At 40.4% G+C, this 25,411-nt stretch overlaps 1 protein-coding gene across 5 annotated transcripts; it reads left to right on the top strand.

The window, feature by feature from the left end:
- LOC144989302 (uncharacterized) lies at positions 1-23,692 on the top strand. Of its 5 annotated transcripts, XR_013653440.1 has the most exons (5): positions 10-570; positions 8,118-8,504; positions 14,536-15,024; positions 20,768-20,914; positions 21,151-21,441. XR_013653440.1 is itself a non-coding variant. In XM_078941497.1 (4 exons), exons 1-4 carry the CDS (start codon positions 399-401, stop codon positions 15,914-15,916), a joined length of 1,083 nt encoding a protein of 360 aa, XP_078797623.1. In that variant the 5' UTR covers positions 9-398; the 3' UTR covers positions 15,917-21,441. The 5 variants fall into 5 exon arrangements, 2 of the variants coding, with proteins under 2 accessions (XP_078797623.1, XP_078797630.1); XR_013653442.1 differs by lacking the exon at positions 21,151-21,441 and adding an exon at positions 23,136-23,692 and having other exon boundaries at positions 1-570; positions 14,536-20,914; XM_078941497.1 differs by having other exon boundaries at positions 9-570; positions 15,882-21,441.
- Positions 23,693-25,411: the final 1,719 nt, after the last annotated feature.

The following is a 25,411-nucleotide window of genomic DNA, read 5'->3' as shown; positions in this document are numbered from 1 at the left end:
TTCCCCCCACCATCGACATCATAATATGAGCGACAGGCAACACTCCGGACCAGCTGGTGGCGCTAAAGCACCATGACGCTGTTAGCTAAACAAAGAAGAAGAACAGCACGAGGCGCTAGCAGCGTTAGCTTGTAAGCAGGCTAGCAGCGTTAGCTTGTGTTCAGAGGTCGGTGGTGTTTTGTTGGGACGTTTGTGAGGTTTTTGGACAGAAAGGACGATACGTGGTTCGTGTGGGAACTCTCAGCATTTTCCAAAGTGTCGTAAATGAGTGAAGAAGTGTTGAACGGAAAGACAACGTGGATTGCTGCGATTGTGAGACTAGCAGATGATCGATCGGAGCTGCAGTGAAGAGGACGGCGGTGTTTGTGGGAGTTGGGCTGAAGATCGGAGCAGGAACCATGTCTTCCCTTCAGTCTCTGAGAGAGTTGATCAGCGAGCGACTAGCTGCTGCTGCTGAAGAAATCTGCAGACTCTGTGAAGGAACCATCGTCCAGTACGAGGAGGAGCTCTGTCGTCAGCGCAGACTGCTGGATGTCATCTGGAAACCACAGCTGCAGCTACACCACATAGGTATTGAAGGAATTTATATTTTTTGGTAATTTCATTAGGGTTGTCAGTCTTAAATTTTTATTACAGTGAAGATAAGTCATTTGCTGAAGTGTGTGTTTTAACATCCTTTCAACTCTGAAGTTGCTTCCTATAGTTGCATATGTGAGAGGTGTCAGGAATGCAGCTACAATCTCAACCCCCCTTCAGGAGAAAACAGTATTTGATCTTCCAAGGCCATTTGGTTGTAGGTCTGACTTGGATCATAAATCAATCATCTCAATCCCTGGGAACCGCCACAGGCATCTTTCACGTGTGAAGAACAAAGCTCTAGGATCGACTTCCTGCGGTGACAGTTCCTGCCACCCATGAGGATTCCGTACCGTGTCTATCTGTGAGGTTCCCCCCAGAGACCATATGCTGTGATTCTAAGGATGGGCTGAAGGAAGATGGCGGGCTCCTCTGTCAGCCAATCTCTAGCGACCAGAGGCGGAGATTCGGCGGCCATCTTGCTCCCGGGGGAGGATGTTCTGACCACATGCTTAAAAGTCTGAACTCAAGGAATTTTCCTGTGTCTCCAGACAAGCTGCATGTGAATTCGGAATGTAACCTCTTGCGTATTGCAGGCCTTGATTTTGGACACCCAGATCGATCTGTTTTTACTCTGTTTTTAGAAATATTGTTAGGGAATAAATTTGTTAAACTTAATCCGGTCGAATCCCGTGGTTTTCTCCTTCTCGACTTTATTGAACATGCAACAAGGAAAGTAATCTTAAAGCGACAGATTATATTTTCCAACCATTATGGTGACCCCGACGTGATTAAAGTGGGGAAGAAACGCGCAATCGCAACGCGGGTAAGAGGACCGATAGTGGTTTATTATGAGATTTCTGAGATTTTCGGCGAAAAGTCGGTGACGCTCCCCCCACGTGCTTGACTTCCCTCGAGGCCTCACAAACAAAAGGTAAAGCAGGAACCTGTTCGTAAATTCTGCGTATTGATTACGTTATTCTTTTAGTGAATAACTCAAATTTTGGGGAAGTGAAGTATGTGGACGGCATAGCGCACCTGTATAAGTTCACCCTCCTGAAACAGCAAATTTGACTAAGGAAATTTATGAAAATTAGAGCTGAGCAAATTGTGCAGGTTTTGTGTCTGTTTAGCCTGTCAAAATTGAATAAATAGTAAATTGGGAGCGTGTGATATTTGGATTACGTTAAAATTAACTAGGTTTGCGTCTGTTATTGAGCCTGTGAAGAAACCCGTTCACGAAAAACAGTGTTAATATAGGAACTAATTTTGCGCGTTTTAGGATTTTCGGAAAAACCAGGAAGGCAGCGAACCTTCACAAATTATTTTTAATGCGTAGAGAAACCACAGAGAGATTCACAATAAAAATGATAGGTGCACTAGACAGAATAAATGAGGAAACCGGTGAAATTTCTTTTGACGACAGACTTAATGACGCCGACGACTTGACTTGACAACAGCGGTGAAAATGGCTTGAATGAGGATGAATGGAATGAAATGTATGCGATTTTGGAAAGAATGGGATGAAAAAGTGTTTGAAATCTGTGTATTTTAACTGTATCTTTCACATTTCCCTGTGTATTGTCTGCTCTATGGACGCAGCCATCTTGCTCACAGTGTGTTTACGTCACATGGACCAATGACGGGACGTTTTAGTTGCTTCGAATGTGTCGACGACTCTCATTGGTTTTGTCTGTACCACGTGGTAAGCGTGACGGAGTCCTAGCCAAAATGGTCGACTGTGATTGGCTTTGTTTGTACCATGTGGTCGGCGAGACGCGTCCCTGACGACCAAATATGACGGAACGTGCTGAACTTTTTTACGATGAAAATTTGAAGAGTTTGGGATGTAATTTGCGGTAAAATCATGATCGTCGTTATCGAGCGTGGTAATGACCTCGGTTGTAGTTTAAGAACAAATTTCAGTGGGTTTTCGGTTCGCCGAAAAAGGTTTTTATGTTGCACAGCGCCTCCGACGGAAGCCTCTGCCTCAACGGCGAGATGGCTGCATGCATGACTGCTGCAGCCGTCTCTGTTCGAACGAAAACTACTTTCTCGGGAGGTTCCCCAAATCTTTTCAAAAACATGGTAAGGTAGCATCAGTCTAATACATTTTGTGTAAAATAATTTTGTAATTATTTCGGTTTTCTTATTGTGAATACGTGTCTCTAATTTGTTTGTATGTCCTAATAACCGTGATTAAGTTCAGCTTTGTTCGAAGAAGTATTATTGACATTTTTAATTTGTTTAATTTCGTTTTTCTGTTTGTTTTGATCTCGTGCACTGCTGTTTGAATGAGAAGCGAATGAGTGGCGGTTTTGTTTGTTTGAATCATAATCAATAGTATTTGAAATTTGTTTTCAGAATGGGGAAAAGGACGAGGTAAAGGAAGGGGAAACATGGTTTTTGAGGATTTGGAAGGATGTGGCAATGTAGAGACAAGAAATGTAAGGTGAAAAGCAGGAGAAATTAAAAGGCATTGTAGGTGAAATGGAGGGTCTGTGGACATAGAAAGTTGTGGTATGAAAGTGCAGGGTCTGGTAGAACAGGAGAAGAGGGAACATGAATGTTAAAACGCTAGTTATGAACGATTCATTTCAGTGAAATGGTTTATTTTTGTTTGTGTAAGGTACCTAATTTGTTGTGTTGTGTCTTTTGCAAAAACGGTTAAAAGTTCTTGTCTTTGTATTGATTTTCTGTGTTTTAGAGTGTGAATTGTGTTTTTGGTTAAATAAGGAAAAGCTTAAATTGTGGGATTTTGTTGCATTTAGCACTTCTCCAAATTCTTTGTAGGGCAGCAAGTCCTTAATGGTAAGTCAAAACAATTTGTCTTTGTTTTCTTGATAAGAGTGAATGATTAGCGGCCAGAATGCATCTACGACAATATATTTTTCAAAGATTTTGCTCTAGGTCCATCATTTCGGACAAAGAAAATTTTAGGGATTTTTCCCTTTGCTGGCTTTCATTACTGATCAACTGACGGCGTTGGAGACGGTGAAGAACGATCATGACTAATACATTTTTAAATCTCTTTCCAAGCAGAAGAAGCAATCCTATCCTGAGACCTCATGAATCTTTACGCAGAAAACCACCCTCTGCTTTAAACCCCCCCTCTGCTACGTGGGTGAGTGACAAAGGCGCAGTAGTTTACCATCCTCCGCAGCTCTCTACTTTCACAGGAGGGGGCCGAGTCAGGAATGTCTGACCCTCAGGTCAGCACTCCTAGTCAATTGAAGGCATGAATTTACACATGAAAAATGCAGTGGAGCGTCTGGCAGGTGATAAGAGTCGATTTTAACATGCATCTGATTCATCACTGCAGAGCACATTACAGGGCAGAGGGAGAAGTTGATCAACTGAAAAAACAATTATTTCTAGATATCAAAGGTGTTACAAATTAAAACAAAGCAGTAGTAGTAGTAGTAGTCTTTTTTATTTTGGACTAGTGAAACAAATGTAAAATAACAGAATAAGACAAGAACGAGACAAAACTTACAAAAACAAGAAAAAGACGAGTAAATTATACAAAACAAAACAAAATGATATAAACACCAGTCCAAAAGGGAGTGAGAAGAAGAAAAATCTTATAAACTCTCACCCCCCTTTACCCTAAGCCCTTACTTTCCCACCATCAGAGTCCAGTGCCCTACCCAAGTGTATATGTACATATATACATGTAATTTTCATTTCCAAACAACATACAAATGAATAACAAAACGTATTGTCAAAGTATGCAGATTTATAAATGCTGACATTCTGTATTTTTTTGTATTTGCACATATTTGTCCATGATCATCTTCCTGTATCTATATTTAAATCAAATAACATGATGAGTTTAAATACCCTCAGGACCTGCAGCAATGTTCAGGTATCGGAGGCCGGGACAGGAAAAAAGGCGGATATCCTGTCAGCCGTGACCCACCCAGGGGACCCACCCCCAGCAGCAGCTGGACATGGCATCTGTGGCGCTCAGGACAAAATGGGCCCGACTGCCCACAACGAGGTACCCAACAGCAGAATGCACAGAGGGTGTGGCGGAAATGAACAGTACCCACAACCGCTCCAAGCCCCACCTCCACCGTGGCGAGGACCACAGAGGTGGAAAGTCGGACAATACCACTTGGTGATGCAGGAGCCATTGTCCCTTTCAAGCTCAGACGTAACTCCATGACGAGTCTAATGGACATTGGTGCGACATGTTCTTCCATAAACTGCCAGTTGCCTCCATCAGCTCTGACAAATGAACATTTGACTCATCAAAACCGGCAAAAGACCATCTGACTGACTTTTGACCAGATGCTGGAGCATTCATTTGTGCATTTACCATACACGCCTGTGAATCTGTTGGGACGGGACATTCTTGTCAAAACAGGAGCCAGCATTCTTTCAGACTGGATGCCATGCCACAAGCCACAGCCAACCCCCACTGCAGACATCCAGGGGCCCCTGACACGCCAGGTGTGTACATGAATTTCAGGGTTAGAAGCCAAGAAACCTGTCCTAGAAGCATTTTCCACCTCCGATGACCTGAACTGCACGCTGTATTACGACAGAGAGGATGATCAGGAAGCATTTCATCAGGTAGCAGGCCATACGTGGCATTTAAACTACACTAACGTATAGTGGTCCTGTGGGTTTAACAGTTTATTTTGCATTCACAAACTCACAAATGCAATGGTACACAGCTGTACCTCACTTAGCACTCCCCCTAGTCATGAGGCTCTGCAACTCGGACCCCTGACTGGGCGGGAAGTTGACACAGACTGGCAAAATTGTGTTTTTTCAGGTGTTCACTTTCCTCCCTCAATAAAAATGTACAGGTTAATTTTGCCTTCAACAACTGAGCGGAGAGGAGACGGCTCATGAAGATGCAGAGGTGATGTTAAAACGCTCTCTGATGCTTCATGGACCACAGATTCAGTTGATGTTGGTTCATGCTTCACCGTCCCCCCGGTGGTGATTCAGGTAACTACAGGAGCACAGATGTTTAAATCTCAGTGCAGCTGGGTGACTGATGCAGATGAAGGGAGGAAGGAAACTCAGTCTGGGCTGTGGAACTATGGTGTCATTGAATATTCGTATTCTTCATGGTGTACTTTTTTGAAACCGGTTTTAAAAACTGATGGATCGCGTGGCATATGATTTAATTTACCTATCCGTCCTTGATCCATATTGCATGCTGTCACCTTTAACCCCACAGGGTGTGTTGTTTGTTGCTATTGCTTTAGCACACATTTCCTTTTGCATTCCATTAAATAAAAATAGCAGACAATTGTTCGCATTATAGTACAGAGGGGTTCATAAAATCCTTCTGGCATTTTTTTAATCACTGTTTAAAGTCTCTCTGATAGAACATTATGCTATAAGAGGTTTGTGTTTTCATGATGTAGGCTGATGATCTCCTGCTGGCAGCACCAACTGCTGAACTCTGCCTGCAATTAATGAAAGATCTTCTGTTGCAGCTGTATTATTTCTTCTTGTGACCTTGCCTTTTACAGGAGCGTGGACAGGACGCCTGTTCACCTTATCGATGCACCAAACTGTTTATTGTTTTTATGTTCTTGCTTTACATTTAATTCGTTTTATGTGTTTGTCCTGGAGCTTAGCCCCAGGCCAAGAGAGGGAGGTAGACAAAAGAGGTCTTAATGATTAAAAGAAGGACATTATTTTATTATTATCGTTTAAATGTATTTGTCTAGAAAGAATGTTTAAATAGTAACACAGATTGACCATTTTTAAAATTTTAAAGCTTTGTGTGTCTGTTCATCTGATTTTCTCTCATCCACAGCAAGGATGAGTAGGTTCTACGACTGGGTCATTAGACAACAGCCCATAATAAACTTTTTCCTTTTTCTTGAATTTGTATTTTCCCCACTTGTGTTCTTCATAAAACAGCACGAGGGGAAGCAGACCTTTGAGAAGAGAAATGTGGTGGACCTTTTCCATCATATTTTCTCTTACTGCGCATGCGTAAATTGATTCTTGTCTCATTGTCTTTTGTGTTTTATTGTTTTTTATTTTTTAATTTCCTGGCCCTAACACTAACAAAAACTTAGACCCACAGCAGAATCATCTTGGCAGAACAGTACCACAGCAGTGGACACCCCAAGTCCTTTTGCAGCCGTTCTGTTGTATCAGATGTGTCACATCTCTAATAACAGGCTTTTTGAGAAGTCCATAGGAGGCCAGGTCCAACCTTGCCAGAGCTTGTGGGACATGCAGAAGGAGGACGCGAGTGTTCGAGGCCCGGAATGACCTTTTTTTGGACTTTGTTGCATTTTATAAAATTGCTTACTGTTATGTTTGACAATTTTTTTTTTTTTCTTTTCATCGTCTGTGTGCTTTTTGTTCTGCTTTAACATTTCTCAATTCCCCCCTTAATTCCAGGTGTTCCTTTTCCTTACAGGAAGTGCTATTTTATTGTCTTTATCTTTTACTTTTTAGAATAATTTGAATTTTTATTTGTGCATTTTCTTTATTTACTATTTTATGTCTTGTTCTTTGTAAACGCCAATGTGCTAAAGATCCAATGAAGCATGAGTGTCCTTAGGGACGGTCGCCGATGGGGCTCGGGGCCTTAGCAAGCATTTTTCCTGTCCAACTGAATGTTTCTTAAAGATCATTAATGCAAGCTCCACAGGTTTTTCGCTGCTAAACTCATAAATGGATCATCAACACCTTTGAAATGCACATTAATGCACATTGGATCTGTTGTATATTGTGAGTGCTCGAGACCACAGCTGATTTGATTGCATGATGTGATAATGTGTTTTTATTTTTTGTGTGACCTCACTTCGTGAGGTCAAGAGAGGGAAACTGAAGGAATTTATATTTTTTGGTAATTTCATTAGGGTTGTCAGTCTTAAATTTTTATTACAGTGAAGATAAGTCATTTACTGAAGTGTGTGCTTTAACATCCTTTCAACTCTGAAGTTGCTTCCTATAGTTGCATATGTGAGAGGTGTCAGGAATGCAGCTACAATCTCAACCCCCCTTCAGGAGAAAACAGTATTTGATCTTCCAAGGCCATTTGGTTGTAGGTCTGACTTGGATCATAAATCAATCATCTCAATCCCTGGGAACCGCCACAGGCATCTTTCACGTGTGAAGAACAAAGCTCTAGGATCGACTTCCTGCGGTGACAGTTCCTGCCACCCATGGGGAAAGAAACAGAGAAAGCCTTTGAGCTTCATGCTTTTATTTTTGGGGACCCGTCTGTCACTCAGTGGTGGTTCTACACTAACTTACTCCCAGGGCGATAATCCAATCATTTTCCTGTTTTAGTTTGTGTACTAATTTTGCTATACAAATAAAATTGCCTTGTCTTACTCTCACAAGAATAATTCAACAAAAAGTAACTTAAGTAATTGTAACACGTTACTACTCATCTCTGCATTTAGATTCATTTCAATGAGTCTCTTCTGCTCCTCCAGACTCCTCAGACATTTTCTCCAATGATCACAGAGTTTATTGATGCTTGAAAAAAAAACAAAGTCCTGGAAACGTGTAAAATTCTCCTTGTTGTGTTTGTGTCCCTGCAGTTCTCCCCCAGCATTGGATGACTAAAGAGGAAGATCTCTGCAACCAGCAGAGGAACTTCAGAGTGGAACGGGAGGAACCAGAACCTCCACAGATTAAAGAGGAACCAGGGGAACTCTGCATCAGTCAGGATGAAGATCAGCTTGATCTGAAGCAGGAGACTGATACCTTGATGGAGATTCCTACTTATGAGGAAGATGAGAACAGTGAAGCAGATCTAAACAATCAGCAGAGCTTTAATGTAACTGATAGTCAGGATGAAGAAGGAAACCAACATGAAGAACCAACATCAACTACAGATGAAGAGACAGACCCACAGAACAGAGATCAGAGGAAGAGGAGGGACAGAAGTCATGTCCAAAGTGTGGACAGCTCTCACATGTCAGCAGGTCAGTGTGACTCTGATCTTCATCTCCACACTATCGGTATGTTCACTTCAACAACGGTTCTATCTTGAGCTTCAAGCTCTCCAAACATGCAGTCCATCAACAGCGTGTCCTGGAAGAGTCTCTTCTGTCCCTTCCAGTTGAAAAGACAGAAGACATTGTTGGTCAGTGCAGCCCACAACATTCTTCAAATCAGATGATCTTAGTTAGTCCCTCCAGCTAACGACAAACAGGAAACCTTAACAGATCAAAGAGAAAATTGTTAGCAGATAAAAAAGTCCAATCTGTTTTGTCGTCTGTGGTTCTAAGTTTGTAGTTCAGTTCTTTTCAGCAGATTTCTCTGTCAAACCCAAAATCCATCTAAACCTCTTTGATGTCTCCATGTCTCCAATTCCAGACATTCAGACAGATTCTATTTCCAAAACTACATTTCAAGCTAAAACCCAAAGACAGGGTCCTGCTCATGGATCTGCAGACAGAAAAGATTCAAACCTGAACACATCAGTGAAAAACTGCTATGTTCAAAAATGTAAAAACTGAAACATTAAAGAACCATTTGGTCCAGTTTCTTCCAGATCAAAACCCAACAAGAGCCACAAAGTTCCACTTCACTGTTTAGTCAAACACTTTTTATTTCTGTTTTTCTGCCTGTTAAGACAATCATTTATAAAATGTAGCTTTTGACAAATGTATTTCAATCATGACAGTGTTTTTAGAACTGTCATGAGATTCATTTTTTGTGTGATTAATCAATCATTACCTGTTATTAAGTAATTTAATGAATCTATTTTTAATCTAACTTAATAATTGCTGTAAAAAGCCTGATTTTGAGGTATTTTTATTGAAATCTGTGAAATTTTGGTATTGAAAAAGCTCAAGTTAAAACTTAAAAAAGCAACTTAAAAAAAATTAGCATATCAGACTTCCAACCTCTACGTTTTCACCAACAAGGAGTTTTTTTTTTAATCTCCAACAATCAAGAAAAAAATACAAGAAGCCAACATCAAGTCTAGAGTCTCTAATTTAACACATAAAACCAGTGGGACACCTTTCTGAGCAATCTAAAGAAATGTTGACCACACACTTCCTAACACTACAATACATATCAGGAGTCGACAACCTGGGACACACAGAGGGAAAGACAGTGGAACGCGGGGGACAAAAAGAAGCACTTGATCTGTCGTCTGTTTGTATTTTTAGACTTGGAAAAAAAAAGATCATTTATTCTCACAATGACCTTTTTCCCCCTATGGGGTCATAAGGGGTCCATTCACTCAGTTCTGTTACTACCCACCAATATAAATGCTGCCACTTCTTTTCAATCAAACGTTAACATTTTACACAACAGACATTACTTGTGTAATGTACGACAGCAGCTACTTCCCGTTCCAAATAGCTGCTGTCACCAAACTCCAATTGACCTCTATAGATAAATAGGCAGCTGTTACTCAGTCATTCTAAATAGACAGAATTACCATTCTTGCTGTGAAACATTTTTCCTAATATCTTGTTGCTAATCTTAGTTTTTTCATAATATTTTTTCTTTATTGCCAGTTTTTCAAGTTATAAACTGACCAATCAGATGCCTCAGTAAAAGGTGTGGTGCCCGCTGGCCCCACCTCAAATGTTTGATTGACAGATTCTTCCGAGCAGCTTTCAGTGAGGGGGGAGCGTGGACTTTGCACTAGCTTATCATGATTGGCAACTGGTTGTTCTAAAAACGTGACTCAGACCGCCGGACTAATCACTGTTGCCTGGCTCAAAGTGGTGATTAGATTTGTTGTTGTTATTAGCTGCGTTTACACGGACAAAAGTAATCGGAAAGAATACCTGATCGGAAGAAAAACACGTCATATAAACACGCCGTTCGGAATATTTTGACCTGATCAGAATTGTTCAGATCAATTTTCTTTCCGATGGAGATAGGTGGGTTATGCTGATTGTTGATGGATCGTGTTGCATGTAAACAGTTCATTTGGATCCTGTGTCACTACCGCTTTGGTTTACGTCATGCATAGACGGTGCGGTGCTCCAGCTTTGGAGCACATATGGAACCGACCGGCTGCTCTGCGCCACCAAAGTGTGTCTCTGAGCAGAGCAGCCGGAGTGATAGCTCTGTGTTCGAGGACAGGCTGCTGTTATTCCCACATATTTACGTGCAGCCAAGATGCAGATTGCAGGATTTCCCGCATGGATTTTATGTTTTTTAAACAAGGCTAATGTTGTTAGAGCATGTTAGCCCACTCATAACCCTGACTTCTTCCGACTCCGTTCCACCACAAAAAAAGTACTGACCACACGGATTAAAAATAAAACGATGATCTAACAGGTGCTTCATTATAACCATAACAATAATAAAGGACGTTTAGAAAATCATCTTGTATATTACCGAGCTGCCATCTATCTACTCTGTGGCAGTTTTTTTACACCGGGAGTGATTTCCTCTTCCGGTATTTTCAACACTACTGCGCATGCCCAAATGATTTATTCTGACCAAAAGTGTGACCATGTGAACGTTTGTTCTTATCGGAAAAAGTTTTTCTGGGCCCATGTACACGGTTGAATTTAAATCCGACCGTTGATCCGATAAAGATATTTTGCCCATGAAGCTGCGGCTATTGACAAAAAAGATTATATCAGAACATTATGTTGTTAGCTATGGTATCTGTTACAGCAATTAAGAATTTTGGACCAATCGTGATCCATATTTGAAAAAAAGAAAGTAATTGATTGACTTACAGTTATCTTTGTTGTAGTTGGACAACAGGGTCATGATTAGTCAGTACAAAAAGTTTGGTGAAAATAGCTTCAGTATCTTCAGAGCTATTGAGCATCTTTATATCATTTCTCTATCAAAATTTGATAAAGTATATACAATAAAATAAATATTGACTTTTTTCACAGAATATTGATTGTAGCATGTATATCCGGATAAGTCATCATTACCATATAAATGTATAAAATTCATTTGTTTCTGAGAAATTATTGATTTTTACACAATGGTCTTTCCTCGGATATTGCACTTTGTTGACAACGGTCTCCTGGCAGCCGTCTCCATTTACACCTCAAGAGATCACTTTTCATTAAAAGTCAGGGGGAAAAAACACATTTTTTCTTTTGAAATGTATTTGTAGTTCACTCAGTTGTAGTGTGCTGTGATTGACAGCAGCAGATTCAAGCAGTTGAAATCACTGATTTGAGGTTGTAACTCTAATGAACACATGCAAATGGTAATTTGTCAGTTGTGATTTTATTTGTCAAACTTTACAGCAGAAGATTTTTACACAGATGCATTTGGTTTGCCACATTCTATTTTACAAGTTCTCACATCAAATCTTCAAGCTCGTCCATGTTGACACATTTTTACCGTCTGAGCTGCCAGCAGCACCTCCAGGCTAACACGCACACATAAACACACCCACCAACACCACCACAGGCAAGTTTCTGTTCCGATTGATGGGGCCCCAGACCTCGGTCCTGGAGATGATTTCTAAATAAAATAAATACAATAACAGACATGTGAATGTAACTTTATTAGCAGCATATTCCTAACATTACACAGCTGCTGTTGGGCTAAAAAAAGCCTCAGAGACTGTGTCAAACATTTACTATAGATGCCTGCATCTTTACTGTCAATATTGGCAAGAATCTAAAACATTTTATTTGTTTTCAGACTGTTTTCCTATTTGTAATTTCATATAAAAACTAATTACCTAGAGACAGAATCAGGTTAAAAGTACATTTTCTGTCAATGCCACTGCCCCCTTTCTAGTAAATCTGTCCTTTTTATCTCAGCATGATTTAATTTGAGTATACAGTTTTATAACATTAAAGACCTGTTTGTACCATTTATGAATGATTTATCTGCAATTTTATTTCTTTAAAAAATAAAGAAAATCACTGTATTTAATTAAACAAATGTGATTTAAGTGACTTTTTTGTTTTGTTTTATTTTCTGTCTTTTTAAACTATGCATTTCAACATTTCTGTAATGTGTAAATTCTTTATTGCTTTGACTAGAATGCTTGAATAAAATAAAAAATCAATCAATTAAAAATATTATTTTCCATTTTTAACTGGTTCAGATTACAAGTTAGGTCGGAGGTCGGCAACCCGCGGCTCAGGAGCCGCATGCGGCTCTTTAGCGCTGCCCTAGTGGCTCCCTGGAGCATTTTCAAAAATGTTTGAAAATGTAAAAAGATGGGGGAGAGAAATATATTTTTTGTTTTAATATGGTTTATGTAGGAGGAAAAACAAGACACAAACATTAGTAACGTTTTCCAACGCTGTAAGAATGATTAGAATAATTATTACATTTCAACATTTCTGTCATGGAAGATTTGCGTCATAGTCTGCGACACCCGTCTCTACCAGCAGGGCGGCGGACCGCTAGGCAGGTGGCTGATGGAAATCGAACCACCGTCAGTTCCGTGCATTGCTTTGTAACAATTCACCCTCCACTCAGCGAGGGGAACGTCACAACGCCGTTCTACGGCTGGGGCATTAAATATCAAGACAATCTGCTCTCTAATATGACCAAGAAAAAATCTCAAAAGTTTGTTTGTGCAGCCGTGTGTTGTGTACATTAAACATTCACCCAACACTCAAACATCAAAAACCCAATTTCCTCATATACACAATATATACAAAAAACCACAGTTCAAACCCAAGTCCCGCAGTTTTGCTAGCAAAAAAAAAGAAATGTTCTGGAGGATAAATGAGTGTTCGACAGTCTCATGGGAGGCCGCTCCGCCTCCCTCGCGGGAACGCATTCCACCCATCAAAGAAGCTGGCACAGATCCTCGTACCGGACGATCCGAGCTCTTTGGGAAAATATATTCAGTAGGCAAATAATCCGAGTTGGGAAAGGTAATCCGTATGGGAGATCGCTTGCTCCTCCGCGCTTCTGCATCTCTGTCAGCTGTGCATCCCCCCCCCCCCCCCGCGCTCCCGCGTCTTCTTACAAATAAAAGGTGTGTTGCCCTGTCACCTGGCTGTCACCTGTCAGCTGGTACCGTTCAACCAATGGGGTGACGACAAATACAACACATGACGACAGAGTTTTATTACAATAAAACTTTTGAATAAATAACCAAGTTTTCAATCTTTACGTCATGCGCTGAAACTGATCTGTAGTGGCAACCATTACAGCTTGATGAAGTTGAAAGTGAATATTCTGATCTCCTGCTACAACACAGTCTGATGGCTGTCCAGGGGGGACGATTTGAGTCACTTTGTCGTCTGTTTAGAACACGTGAAAATATTCCTAAAAAGCAAAGACCTTTGTTGAACTACCCGCAACTGGAAGATGCTGAGTGGCTGGAAAAGCTGCACTTTTTGGTGGATATGACTGACAAGCCACCTAAACGAGCTGAATGAAAGTCTGCAGGCGCAGCAAATGCTTGAAGCTGTTCTGTCATTCGAGCGCAGCTGACTGTCATGGGGCACGCACATTCCATTTGATTGTTTTTTGTTCAAATCCTCAAAATAAAAATGGCAATAAAAATCAGGTTTCTTTCTTACATTTCTTTAATTTTATCAAAGCAATGAAACATAATTCATTGATATTGTAATGAAGTTAAACTTGCGCAACAGAGCAGTCATGTGACGCGTCGTTCTCCGCAGAATGCACTGCAGGGCAAATAAACATTTAATTGTTAATGCTCATTATGTATTTGTAGCAACTAAGTCATTTTGATAGTAGGCTAATATAGCTAATAGATACATATTGCATGTGTTGCCTTCATTGTAAGGCTTAAATAGGGCTTTTAATATTTTGCGGCTCCAGACACATTTGTTTTCTGTTTTTTTTCGTCCAATTTGGCTCTTTCAACATTTTGGGTTGCCGACCCCTGAGTTAGGTGTAGAGGACAGTTTTATACTGTTGTGCTAAAGAAAACAAGAAACTTATTTTAAAACATTAAAAAATGTATTGTGCATATTCTGAATGATTGTATTTAAAATTGTATTGGTACTTAACAATAACATAAAGTCACCATAACATATAAAAGGGCCTCTACTTGTGTTTCTGCAGCCCTCCCCCAGTGTTTGATGAATGAAGATGAAGATTTCTGCATCCAGCAGAGGAACTTCAGAGCGGAACAGGAGGAACCGGAAGCTCCACACATTGAAGAGGAACAGGAAGAACCAGAACCACCACGGATTAAAGAGGAACAGGAGGAACCAGAACCTCCACAGATGAAAGAGGAACCAGAGGAACTCTGCATCTGTCAGGATGAAGATCAGCTTGATCTGAAGCAGGAGACTGATACCTTGATGGAGATTCCTACTTATGAGGAAGATGAGAACAGTGAAGCAGATCTAAACAATCAGCAGAGCTTTAATGTAACTGATAGTCAGGAGGAAGAAGGAAACCAACATGAAGAATCAACATCAACTACAGATGAAGAGTCAGAATCATCATCAACTACAGATGGAGAGACAGACCCACAGAACAGAGATCAGAGGAATAGAAGAGATAGAAGTCATGTCCAAAGTGTGGACGGCTCTCACATGTCAGCAGGTCAGTGTGACTCTGATGTTAGAAAAAATCCCAAGAAGACAAATCTTGGTAAGAAAAACAAACGATCTCAAAAAGAAGAGAAACTTTACTCTATCAGGTCTGGTAAAAACTCAACAATAAATTGTAACCCGTCTGACTACATGGAAACTGGGTCTGATGAAAGATGTTATATCTGTAAAGAATGTAGTAAAAGCTTTTGTAACAGATCTCAGTTCAGAATTCACACAAGAATCCATGCAGAAGATAAGCGATTTACTTGTAAAGAAAGTGAGAAAAGAATTAGTCGCAGATCTAGTCTCAAAAGACACATGAGAACTCACACAGGAGAAAAGCCTTTTTCTTGTAAAGAATGTAAAAAAGGGTTTAATTATTTATCTGATCTCAAAAGACACATGAGAACTCACACAGGAGAAAAGCCTTTTTCTTGTAAAGAATGTAATAAAAGCTTTAGTCGTATATATCATCTTAAAACACACATGAGAACTCACACAGGAGAAAAGCCTTTTTCTTGTGAAGAATGTAAAAAACGTTTTAATTCCACATCTAATCTCAAAAGACACATGAGAACTCACACAGGAGAAAAGCCTTTTTCTTGTAAAGAATGTAATAAAAGCTTTAGTCGTATATATAATCTTAAAACACACATGAGAACTCATACAGGAGTAAAGCCTTTTTCTTGTAAAGAACGTGATTCAAGTTTTAGTTGCAGATCTAGTCTTCAGACACACATGAGAACTCACAAGACTTTCTCTTTACAATATAATAAAGGAATTAGTGTAAACTCTAAATTCTAAACTTTTCTGATAAGAAGTCGACACCTCAACCTCTGCACCACAGTCGAAGACTTTATTTTGCAGGAGGGAAAAATCTGATGGCCTCCATACCATATTGATGAAGTAACTTCATTAGAGGGAGGCACAAGTGAGTATTTAATGTGTAGAAATGAAGTTTTCTACAAATGTATTGCAATAATATGATACTCTTACTTTCTATTAGTTTTTTTTAGGTTTTCATTTTCTCTACATAAAAAGCAAAAAAGTAATGGATCAATACATTTGAATATTTGTGTAATGATATCAGACAAAGAGTTTTACTGCTGACAAAATATGTACAACCTTTTTATAAAATGAATTGTTTTAGATGTACCTACAAATAGAAATGAGTTGTTTGTTTTGAGTCATTTGAGCTAATTCTTGAATGTCTTCATTATGGTTGAAATGTTTTTTATACATCTTTAATTTTAGGCAAGGCAAGGCAAGTTTATTTGTATAGCACAATTCGTACACAAAGTAATTCAAGGTGCTTTACAAAACACAAAAATGCATTCAAATCACAATACATCATAGAAATAGTCAACATAAAATTTTCTTCAAAAGAAAAGATAAAATTAGAAAATTGATTTAAAAATAAAGGAAGGAAAGGAAAGAAAAGTGCAGATAGGACCTTTCAGTCATATACACGGCTAAACAGAAATGTTTTAAGTCTAGATTTGAACATGAACACAGAAGAGGCCTGTCTTACGCCTTCAGGGAGGCTGTTCCAGATTTTAGCTGCAGAATATTGAAACGCTGATTCCCCTTGTTTAGTTCTGACTCTGGGTATCAACAGGAGGCCGGCCCCTGAGGTCCTCAGAGTACGAGATGGTTCATATGGCACTAACATGTCAGAGATGTACTTTGGTGCTCGGCCAGGGAGAGACTAGTACACAAGCAGAGCTGCTTTGAAGTCTATTCTTTGAGGTACAGGGAGCCAGTGCAGAGACCTGAGCACAGGACTAATGTGATCATACTTCCTGGTTTTGGTCAGGACTCGAGCAGCAGCGTTCTGGATGTACTGAAGCTGTTTTACAGCTGGTTTGGAGAGGCCGGTGAGCAGACCGTTACAGTAGTCTAACCTACTGGAGACAAATGCATGAATAAGTATCTCCAAGTCTGGCTTTGACACTATGTTTTTGATTTTGGCAATGTTTTTCAGATGGTAAAATGCCGCTGATGTTACTGACTTGATATGGCTGTTAAAGTTCAGGTCAGAGTCCATGATTACCCCTAGATTTCTGACTTGATTTGAGGGTTTAAGAGACAGAGAATGAAGGTAGCTGCTGACACTTTCTCTTTGTTTCTGTGGGCCAAAAATAATAACTTCGGTCTTGTCTGAGATTAGCTGGAGAAAGTTGTTCTGCATCCACGCACTGATCTGTTGGAGGCAGTGGCTGAGTGAATCCACCAGCCCATATTCACCTGTTGTCAGTGACACATCGATCTGATTATCATCTGCATAGTTGTGATAAGAAATGTTATTACTGCGCATTAACTGTCCTAGTGGCAGCATGTAGAGGTTGAACAGAAGGGGTCCCAGGATCGATCCCTGGGGCACACCACAAGTCAAGGCCATGTAGTCTGAGACACAACTCCCAATTTCAACAAAGTATTTCCTGTCTTCTAGATAAGACTTGAGCCAACTTAGGGCAGATCCAGAGATGCCAACCCAGTATTGGAGTCTGTGCAAAAGGATCCCATGATCAACAGTATCAAAGGCAGCACTCAGGTCTAGCAGGATTAAGGCAGAGACTTTGCCATCATCAGTGTTCAGGCGGATGTCGTTGGTTACCTTGATAAGAGCAGTTTCTGTGCTATGATGGGGTCTAAAACCTGACTGGCAAACATCACATGAATTGTTTAATAAGTAGGGATGGGTATCGTTAAGGTTTTAACGATACTACTTCTCTTATCGATACTGCTTATCGATCCGGTACTCTTATCGATACTTTTGAGGACGAAAAAAATAAAATAAATAACAAATTAAGAACATAAAGTGTTTTATTTCCTCACTATGCAACAACATTGTCTTTTTAACAAAACATTTTACTTTATACATGAGAATGTTCCAGACAGGATATTTATTTAATTATTTAATCTAATTGTTTTTATTATTTATGAGTGTGATGTTTCATTTGATCTTTTGTCCATTTTCCACAACCTTGTATAGACTTTTCTGTCTGTCAAACACCAGAGTTAAGTTAAGTTAAATGATGGAAACAAATTCACTTTGATGCAGACTCCTTTCTATTTTGCCAACTCCATTTATTTTTCTTTAAATCCAGTAAACCCAATAAATGATATTAATTTTACGGATGACAACTATCATTAGTTATTAATTATTATTAAGTATTAGGAAGCAGCTGATAGTTTGTCGCGGGTCTGGAATCATATGCGGTGAGTCTAAGCCCCGCCTCTCTACCTGTTTGTTGTATGCTCCGCGTGCAACACCCCCCAGCACCCCCCCTCCCGCTGCCCCAGCCTGTTCTGCACAAACAGCGCAACATACGGTCATTGTAGTAGCAAGGTGACAGCATGGTCGGCAAACTTAATAATTTTTACGCAGAAACGTTAGTTCTTAGTCTAGGGCGCTCACGTGTCCCCTAAAAGATCACCACTGACTGTGTGTGCGCTGCCTTGTCTTGTGCGGCGCGCACGCACACAAGACAACAGCCCCGCTCCCCGTGCACACAAATAGACAGACAGAGCTCTCCGCTTCAACGAGAATACCAAAATTAATATCATCATTAATTAACGGAAAATTGACTGAATTGGTGATTTAAATATGGCAGATAGCGCTTATATTTTGTGGGACACAAAAAAAAGAAAAGAAAAAGTAACTTCTCCAGTACTGATAACAGAACCGTTCAGGTCAGATCTTAACGATACTGCGGTCTTGAAGAATGCGGCCCCGGGGCTGGTTCAATACCGGGGCACGGTACCCATCCCTATTAATAAGAGAAAGTCAGTGAGCTGTTGCTAGACAACTTTTTCAAGTACTTTTCCTAAAAATGGCAGATAAGGATAGGTCTGTAATTATTCGGTACAGTGGGATCAAGACTGCCCTTCTTCAGGAGAGGTTTAATGACTGCAGTTTTTAAGGCCTCGGGAAATATTCCAGATGGAAGAGACACGTTAACTACTTGAGTAATTGGTGGCAACACACTGTTCAGGACAGACTTTAGAAATCTAGTGGGTAACACATCAAGGCAGCATGTAGACAAGCTCAGACGGGTGATGGTCTCTTCTAGGCCTGCACAATATACCGCAAATTTATCGTTATCGCAATATCCAGCTCTGCAATATGCATATCGCAAAAGACAGCAAAAATCGCAATAAATCGTAAATACAACCTTAATACAACCTTATGGCAGGTTGAAGCATTTAACGAATAAAATAGATCTCTTTATGCATTTGACCAATCGCATTATGTTAGACTGTCACCTATCTCGACGAGGGTCATTTGGAGTATAATTTTTGAACTGTTGCAATGAAATGGGAATGATGTTTTGGTTTCTTTTTTCAATTGTTTGCATACCGCAAATTATACCGTTATTGCAATATTAATCCCTAATATCGCATATCGCGAGTTTTCCTCATATCGTGCAGCCCTAGTCTCTTGGACAGTTTGGTCAGTGACAGGTACAAAGTGAGTCAGCTTAGAGTGAGTAGGTGGCCGTTGGATAGTTATAAGTGTTGTGGAGTTGATGGCCTTTTTAATGCCTTGAACCTTGTCATTAAAAAATACAGCAAACTTGAACACTTTTAATGTGATCAGTGAACATTGAATAAACATTTAAACAAAAATAATGACTGCAGTATATACTTTCTTAGGTCAAGTAATAGGGGTGTAACAGTACACGTAGTTGTACCAGAACGTTTCGGTATGGCACTTTTGGTTCGGTTCACCTTTGTACCGTTTCGGTTTTTAAATTTTATACATTTTTTTGTTTTTGTTCCCCCCAATGTATTAACTTTGCGCCGAGACGGAACTAATGTTAACTGCGAGTTTTCGCCAAGACGCCATTAGGTGACGGACAGTTAGCATGTCAACTATAGCACTATGGCTAATGCAGACGCAATACCAGAACTTGAGGACACACCCATCTCCTTACGCTCTCCTGTGTGGGAACACTTTTGATTTGTTGTATTCATCCATGAAGGGAAAATACTGTTGGATAAGTCGAACACCGTGTGCCGACATTGTTTCACGGAGATCGCGTACGCCGCGGTAAAACATCTAATCTTCTAATCCATTTAAAATGGCATCACCGGATTGTCTGTAATTAGTAATGACTGAACTGTTTGGCAAAGTCTTTCAGTTGCCGGTGGAAAATAAGTCTGCTATTTTGGAGGAGATAAAGGTAAAGATTACCAAATACAGAGCAACAGGATGTATCCCTCTTGAATTGGGAAGAACCAATGGGACCAGCTATAAGCACATTGCAAAATTGGCAAAGAGGTATCTCTCCATTTCTGCAACCTCTGTCCTGAGTGAGAGAGTTTTTGTCTAATGTGGGGACATCGTTACCGCTAAAAGATCTCTCCTCGTTCCTGAAAATGTTTACAAACTAATCTGAAAACTGAATACTACACTGAAACTTAACTCAGCAAAATCAAAGATAGAAAAAAGTGAGATGACACACAACGCAAGCGAAAACTTTTTTGGCGCTGGCAGTGACTGTCATATCACGCTAAGTTGCGCTCAAAGTGGTCAGCAAAATCAAAGATAGGACAAAAGCAAGATTTGACACAACGCATGCAAAAACATGCATTTTGCAAACGCAAAAAAAAAACAACTTTTGAAAGCAAAAAAAGTAAAGCAGAATAAAAAATTATTAAAAAGCAAATATTTAATATTTTCTCTTGCAACTTAGAAAGTTTTGTGTGCAACGTGGTGGCAGAAATATCACTCCATATTTCTCAAGGTTTTTTCCATCTGTGACGACACGGTGAGATGAGAGGACATCAGTGTGCTTCTGGAAAACATACAGAAATAGTAACTTGGCACGAATCGACACTGAAGGAGTATTCTAAAGATCTTCAAACAGAGTTGTGTTTAAAGAGATATCCTGGTGAGTTGAAGATTGTTTTTCAGTTTTTTTAATAAGCTAACCACAAGTTGGACGAGTTAGCAAGCTAACGAGCTAGCATGCTAGCGCATGATGAAGTCAAGAGGAGAAAGGTTGCTTATATGTTTCTGTAATTACTTTAACTTGTTTCTGTATTTACTTTAAGGAAAATTTCAATTTGAAATGTATGATTTCCTTGTTAATATTGAGAATGTGCTAGATATTTTTTTTTTTTTCAGTTGAAGCAAGTATAGAAGCTGGAGTTGGCTAACTGCCTGACACGTGTGTGTAGCTGTTTTTTCTTCCCCGACTGCTTCATGGAGTGGACTGATACATGTAGCGTTATTTGAAAAACTGAAATGAAATGTTAAAAAAATACTAGTGCGTCTTTGTAATAATTTACTCACTTCAATGTAATAACTTAGATAATCAGTGCAGTAAAGAACCAAATATATCAAATGGCCTTCTCACTGCAAATAACAAGAACAGTGGAAATAAAAATGCACAATGTTGTATTTTAATGAATTTTACACTTTGTGTTGTGTAATTTATTATTGATGTGAAATATGATCTTTCAGTCTATTGATATGATATAATCATTGGGTTTTACAGTGCTGGTAGTCCTGTTCATTTTCTCTCCTTTTTTATTTGCAACGTCTAAAATGGCTGACTCACAATCTTTATAAATATAGCAGAGTGTAGTAAAAATGCACTTGGGACCAATGTTGTATTGCTCTGAAATGCAGAATAATGTTGGATTTTAAGTTTTCTAACCAAATAAAGTCTAAAGCTTACTGACATAAGTTCTGAAAAAAACACATGTGCTTTGACACAGGGGCTTTATCTCCAGTGTTTCCATTCTTTTTGTTCCAGTAACTATTCAAGAGTTGACACAATCCCAGTGGATTCTTATGTGGAGAAAGCAGCCTCACACTGAGATGCAGCGCTGCACAGTAGGGACGTGATTACGTAATCACCTTGAATCAGCTGATTCTGCAGCACAGAAAAGAGGCTTTGTGACGGTATATCAGGATGACCCAAATGCAGGACCAGACTCCAACGCTGAGGGAAGATCCAAGACATTCTCAATGGATCGCCGATTTCCTGAGTCACCATGGAAACGAGAAAAAAAGAGAGAAGGCGCTACACTTCAGTGAGACGGAGTCTGAGATTTTAATGACGGCGTATGAAGATTATAAGACCATAAAAAATTCTGATGAATTCTGATTCTGATGGACCTCATAAAGATGACTCCTCCCACTTTGGTTTCTGTCAAATGTAGAAAAACTCAAAGAACCAAAATCAATCCAGTTTGGATCAATTCTGTCTTTCAGATCTTTGGAAAAACTGAAGGAATCTCTGCATCCCAGATTTCTTCGTGGGTTTTGGTTTCTGCAGGTTTTCAATCTCCTCTTTGATCTGATTGAATGTGTCCATCAAGGTCTTTGAAAGCATCATTTTCTCCTCCTCCTCCTCCTTCTTGAGGGTCTCTGTGAGTGAGGAGATCTCCCCCAAAAGGGAGGACTGTTCTTGCTGCCGTTCTCCTTCCAGGTTCTTGTGGTTCTCCATCAGAGCTGGTCTCCATGGGACTGTTGCCTCCCTCTGTGGTGTCAGTCAGTCAGGAGGTGGGAGGGAGGGAGGGAGGAGTCTTTGTCCTTCTGGAGATGTTCTTGGATTTGGAGCAGATCAGCTGTTGGGCTGAGAGTCTGGGAGCTTCAGCTGTCCTGCTTTTCTCTGCACTGACAGCAGCTTCCAGCTCTCTCTCTCTCTCTCTCTCTGTCTCTCTCTCTCTCTCTCTCTCTCTGTCTCTCTCTCTCTCTCTCTCTCTCTCTCTCTGTGTCTCTGTCTCTCTCTCTCTCTGTCTCTCTCTCTCTCTGCAGGAGTGTTGACTTGGTCTCAGCCACAGACTGCTGACATGTTAGCTGATGTTTCAGCTGGGTCAGCTCTTCTTTCCAAGCTGATGTTTCCTGCAGAAATTCCTGCAGGAGTTCCTCCTGCTCCTTCTTTCCCAGAGTTCCTTCAACCAGACGGAGTCTTTGGAGCTGCTTCTCTTGGATGAAGCGCTTGGTTAGCTCACTTTGATCTCTTCCATGTGGGACTTTGTCCTGAAGCGGATCAAACTCCCAAAGCAAAGGTTCTGGGATGTTTGCTTCAGCTCTGTGCTTCTGTTCTCTGGTTGCAGAGACTTGGAGCTCTCTCTCTCTCTCTCTCTCTCTCCATGCAGATCAGCAGCTTCTTTGGAGGCAGAGGCAGCTGTGTGGGAAGTCTCTGCAGGTCCAGAATCTTCTGATGGATCAGCAGCTGCTGCAGGTTCCTCTGGGTGGAAACACATTTCTGCCAAACAGAACATCTGTTTGTCTTTGTTTGGATGGAAAACGGAGGAAAAAAACTTCTTTGGAGAAAAATCTGCTTTGTTTCTTGTTGCTATGAGGTTGTTGAACAAATGTGGTCACTTTCACAGCTTCACTTCAAATGACTTCCAATAGACAGAAATTATACATTTTCAATTTATTAAAATAAGTTTATGAATCAGTTTTGATGTTTTTTCTGTAATTCTAGGTCTGATGTCTTCATATATGATAGCTAAAAGAACAAAAACCAAACCAAATCAGTCAGGTCTGTAGTTTGAACTTGGATTAGAAATGAGAAGGGCGACACCTTCTGGCTGTATCCAGAACTGAATCTTGTGCTCAGAAAAGTGTTGAAAAACCTCAATTGTGTCTGTAAAATGTCTGCAGCTTTTTTGTCTGCAGACATGAATAAAGTCTGGATTTGATCCTGAATGAATCTTCATATTTCTTTGTCCTTCAGTCTTTCTTTCAGTCTCAAACACACTGGTTCATTTGATCCTAATGAGAACATGTGTGAGGCTCCAACATGGCTGCCTTCACTGCAGCTTCCTCTTCACAGCATGTGTTTGTGGATCAACACACAAACAACAACAGCTGCAGGTGAGGAAGTGTTGCTGTTGTTGCCTTTGCCTGCTTCCAGCCTACAGGCACAGTTTTCTGCTCCATATGAGCTGGAAAAGAAAATGAATGACACCAATTTTAGGATCCCAACTCCTGACAGAGAAAAGAAATGTGGAGTTTGTCACGTCAACATGCTCCAGCCTTCTTTCTCCAGAGGGGAGTCCAACTGTCCTTCTAGTGATGCTCCGGTAGTCTCAGTCTCCATGTGTTCTCGTCCCTCAGAAGATCAGATTTCAGAGGATGGGCTTGGAGAGAAAAGTGGAGTTGTGCTACTGCTTGTTTGGGAAACTCTGAAATCTGAAGCCAACTAGAGAATTTCTGCTCATATCTGTCTCCACCTGCTGGTGGTGACATCATGGTTTGATGGAGGAGAAGTTGTTGCTGTTTTCTGATCCTCCTGGTCAGGCTGGAAACAGCCTGGAGATGTTGTTCATCCATCACAGGGTTTGGTCCAAAGCTCCAGTGCAGCCTCTCACCTCCTCCACCTTCCCCTTTGAGGGAGGCAGCAGAAGCTCCTCCTCTTCTTCAGCTGGATGATGCTGTCCTCCACCTGCAGCTGGACCTGGATGTTCTCTCAGACCATGTGGCCTCATGGATCAGAAGGGTGAGGGTTCAAGTCCCTTCATGGTTGAAGTCAGACAGAAGAAGAGTTTGGTTTGGATCCTTTCTTGTCTTTCTGTTCTCATTGAGTCTCTTCTAGTTCCAGGTCTGGTTCAAATAGTGGAATCATCCAAAAGGATGAAAACAGTCCTCCAAGCAGACGTCAGATTGAAAAGCTCATCAAAGAACACATCCAACTAGCCAATCAGCAAAGCACTGACAAGCTGGACTAGTGCTCTCCTTCAGTGAAGAACCTCCTCCTGCTGCTCCTCCATCTTTAGCTCCTCCTCCTCACCATCACTGTGACTGTTGACGTCTTCCAACTCCTCCAGAAAGCTGTTTTCTGATACAGCTCTAACATCTCCTCCCTGTTGCTGCTTTCAGTCCAAACTCACTCTGTTCATGTCAATTCACTCCAGAGAAAATCCTTTTTCTGGGAAGAATTTGCTCCAAGTTTTCCTCCAACTAAGAATCTGCAAACCCAGATGAGAACTCCCAGCAGGAAAAGAATTCATCTGCAGGAAACTAGAAAAAGGCCTTTTTGTGGGAGGAAACCATTCCAGATCTTTACAAACACCACAAATCCCAACTTTTCCTCCACTTAGCCTGAGTTTGGCTTCCAGGAAGCGGTGTGTGTTCAAGCTCCGCCCCCATCTCATGAAGCCCCTCCTCCAACATGAGGCCACTGGGGAATTCTGAATGAACCTTTACATTTCAACAGAAATTTCAAGCTAAAAACAGGAAAAAAAACTCTCTTCATGTTTGAAAACAATCAAACATTCAAACAGGAAGAGAAAACAAGGTTTGTCAGGAAATCAACAGATTTGATTGATTGTAAATCTTCTTCCTGTTGGAGTTTGATGAATGGAAGTAGAATGTGTAGAAAGTCAGTTGATGTTTTCCATTTCAGTAAATGAAGGTTTGATCT

The sequence above is a fragment of the Oryzias latipes genome, chromosome 2 (assembly GCF_053564925.1).
Source record: "Oryzias latipes strain Hd-rR chromosome 2, Olatipes_Hd-rR_3.1".
NCBI classification, from domain to species: Eukaryota; Metazoa; Chordata; class Actinopteri; order Beloniformes; family Adrianichthyidae; genus Oryzias; species Oryzias latipes.
Note: the sequence above shows the minus strand (reverse complement) of the source record. Positions and strands in the feature narration are given on the sequence as shown.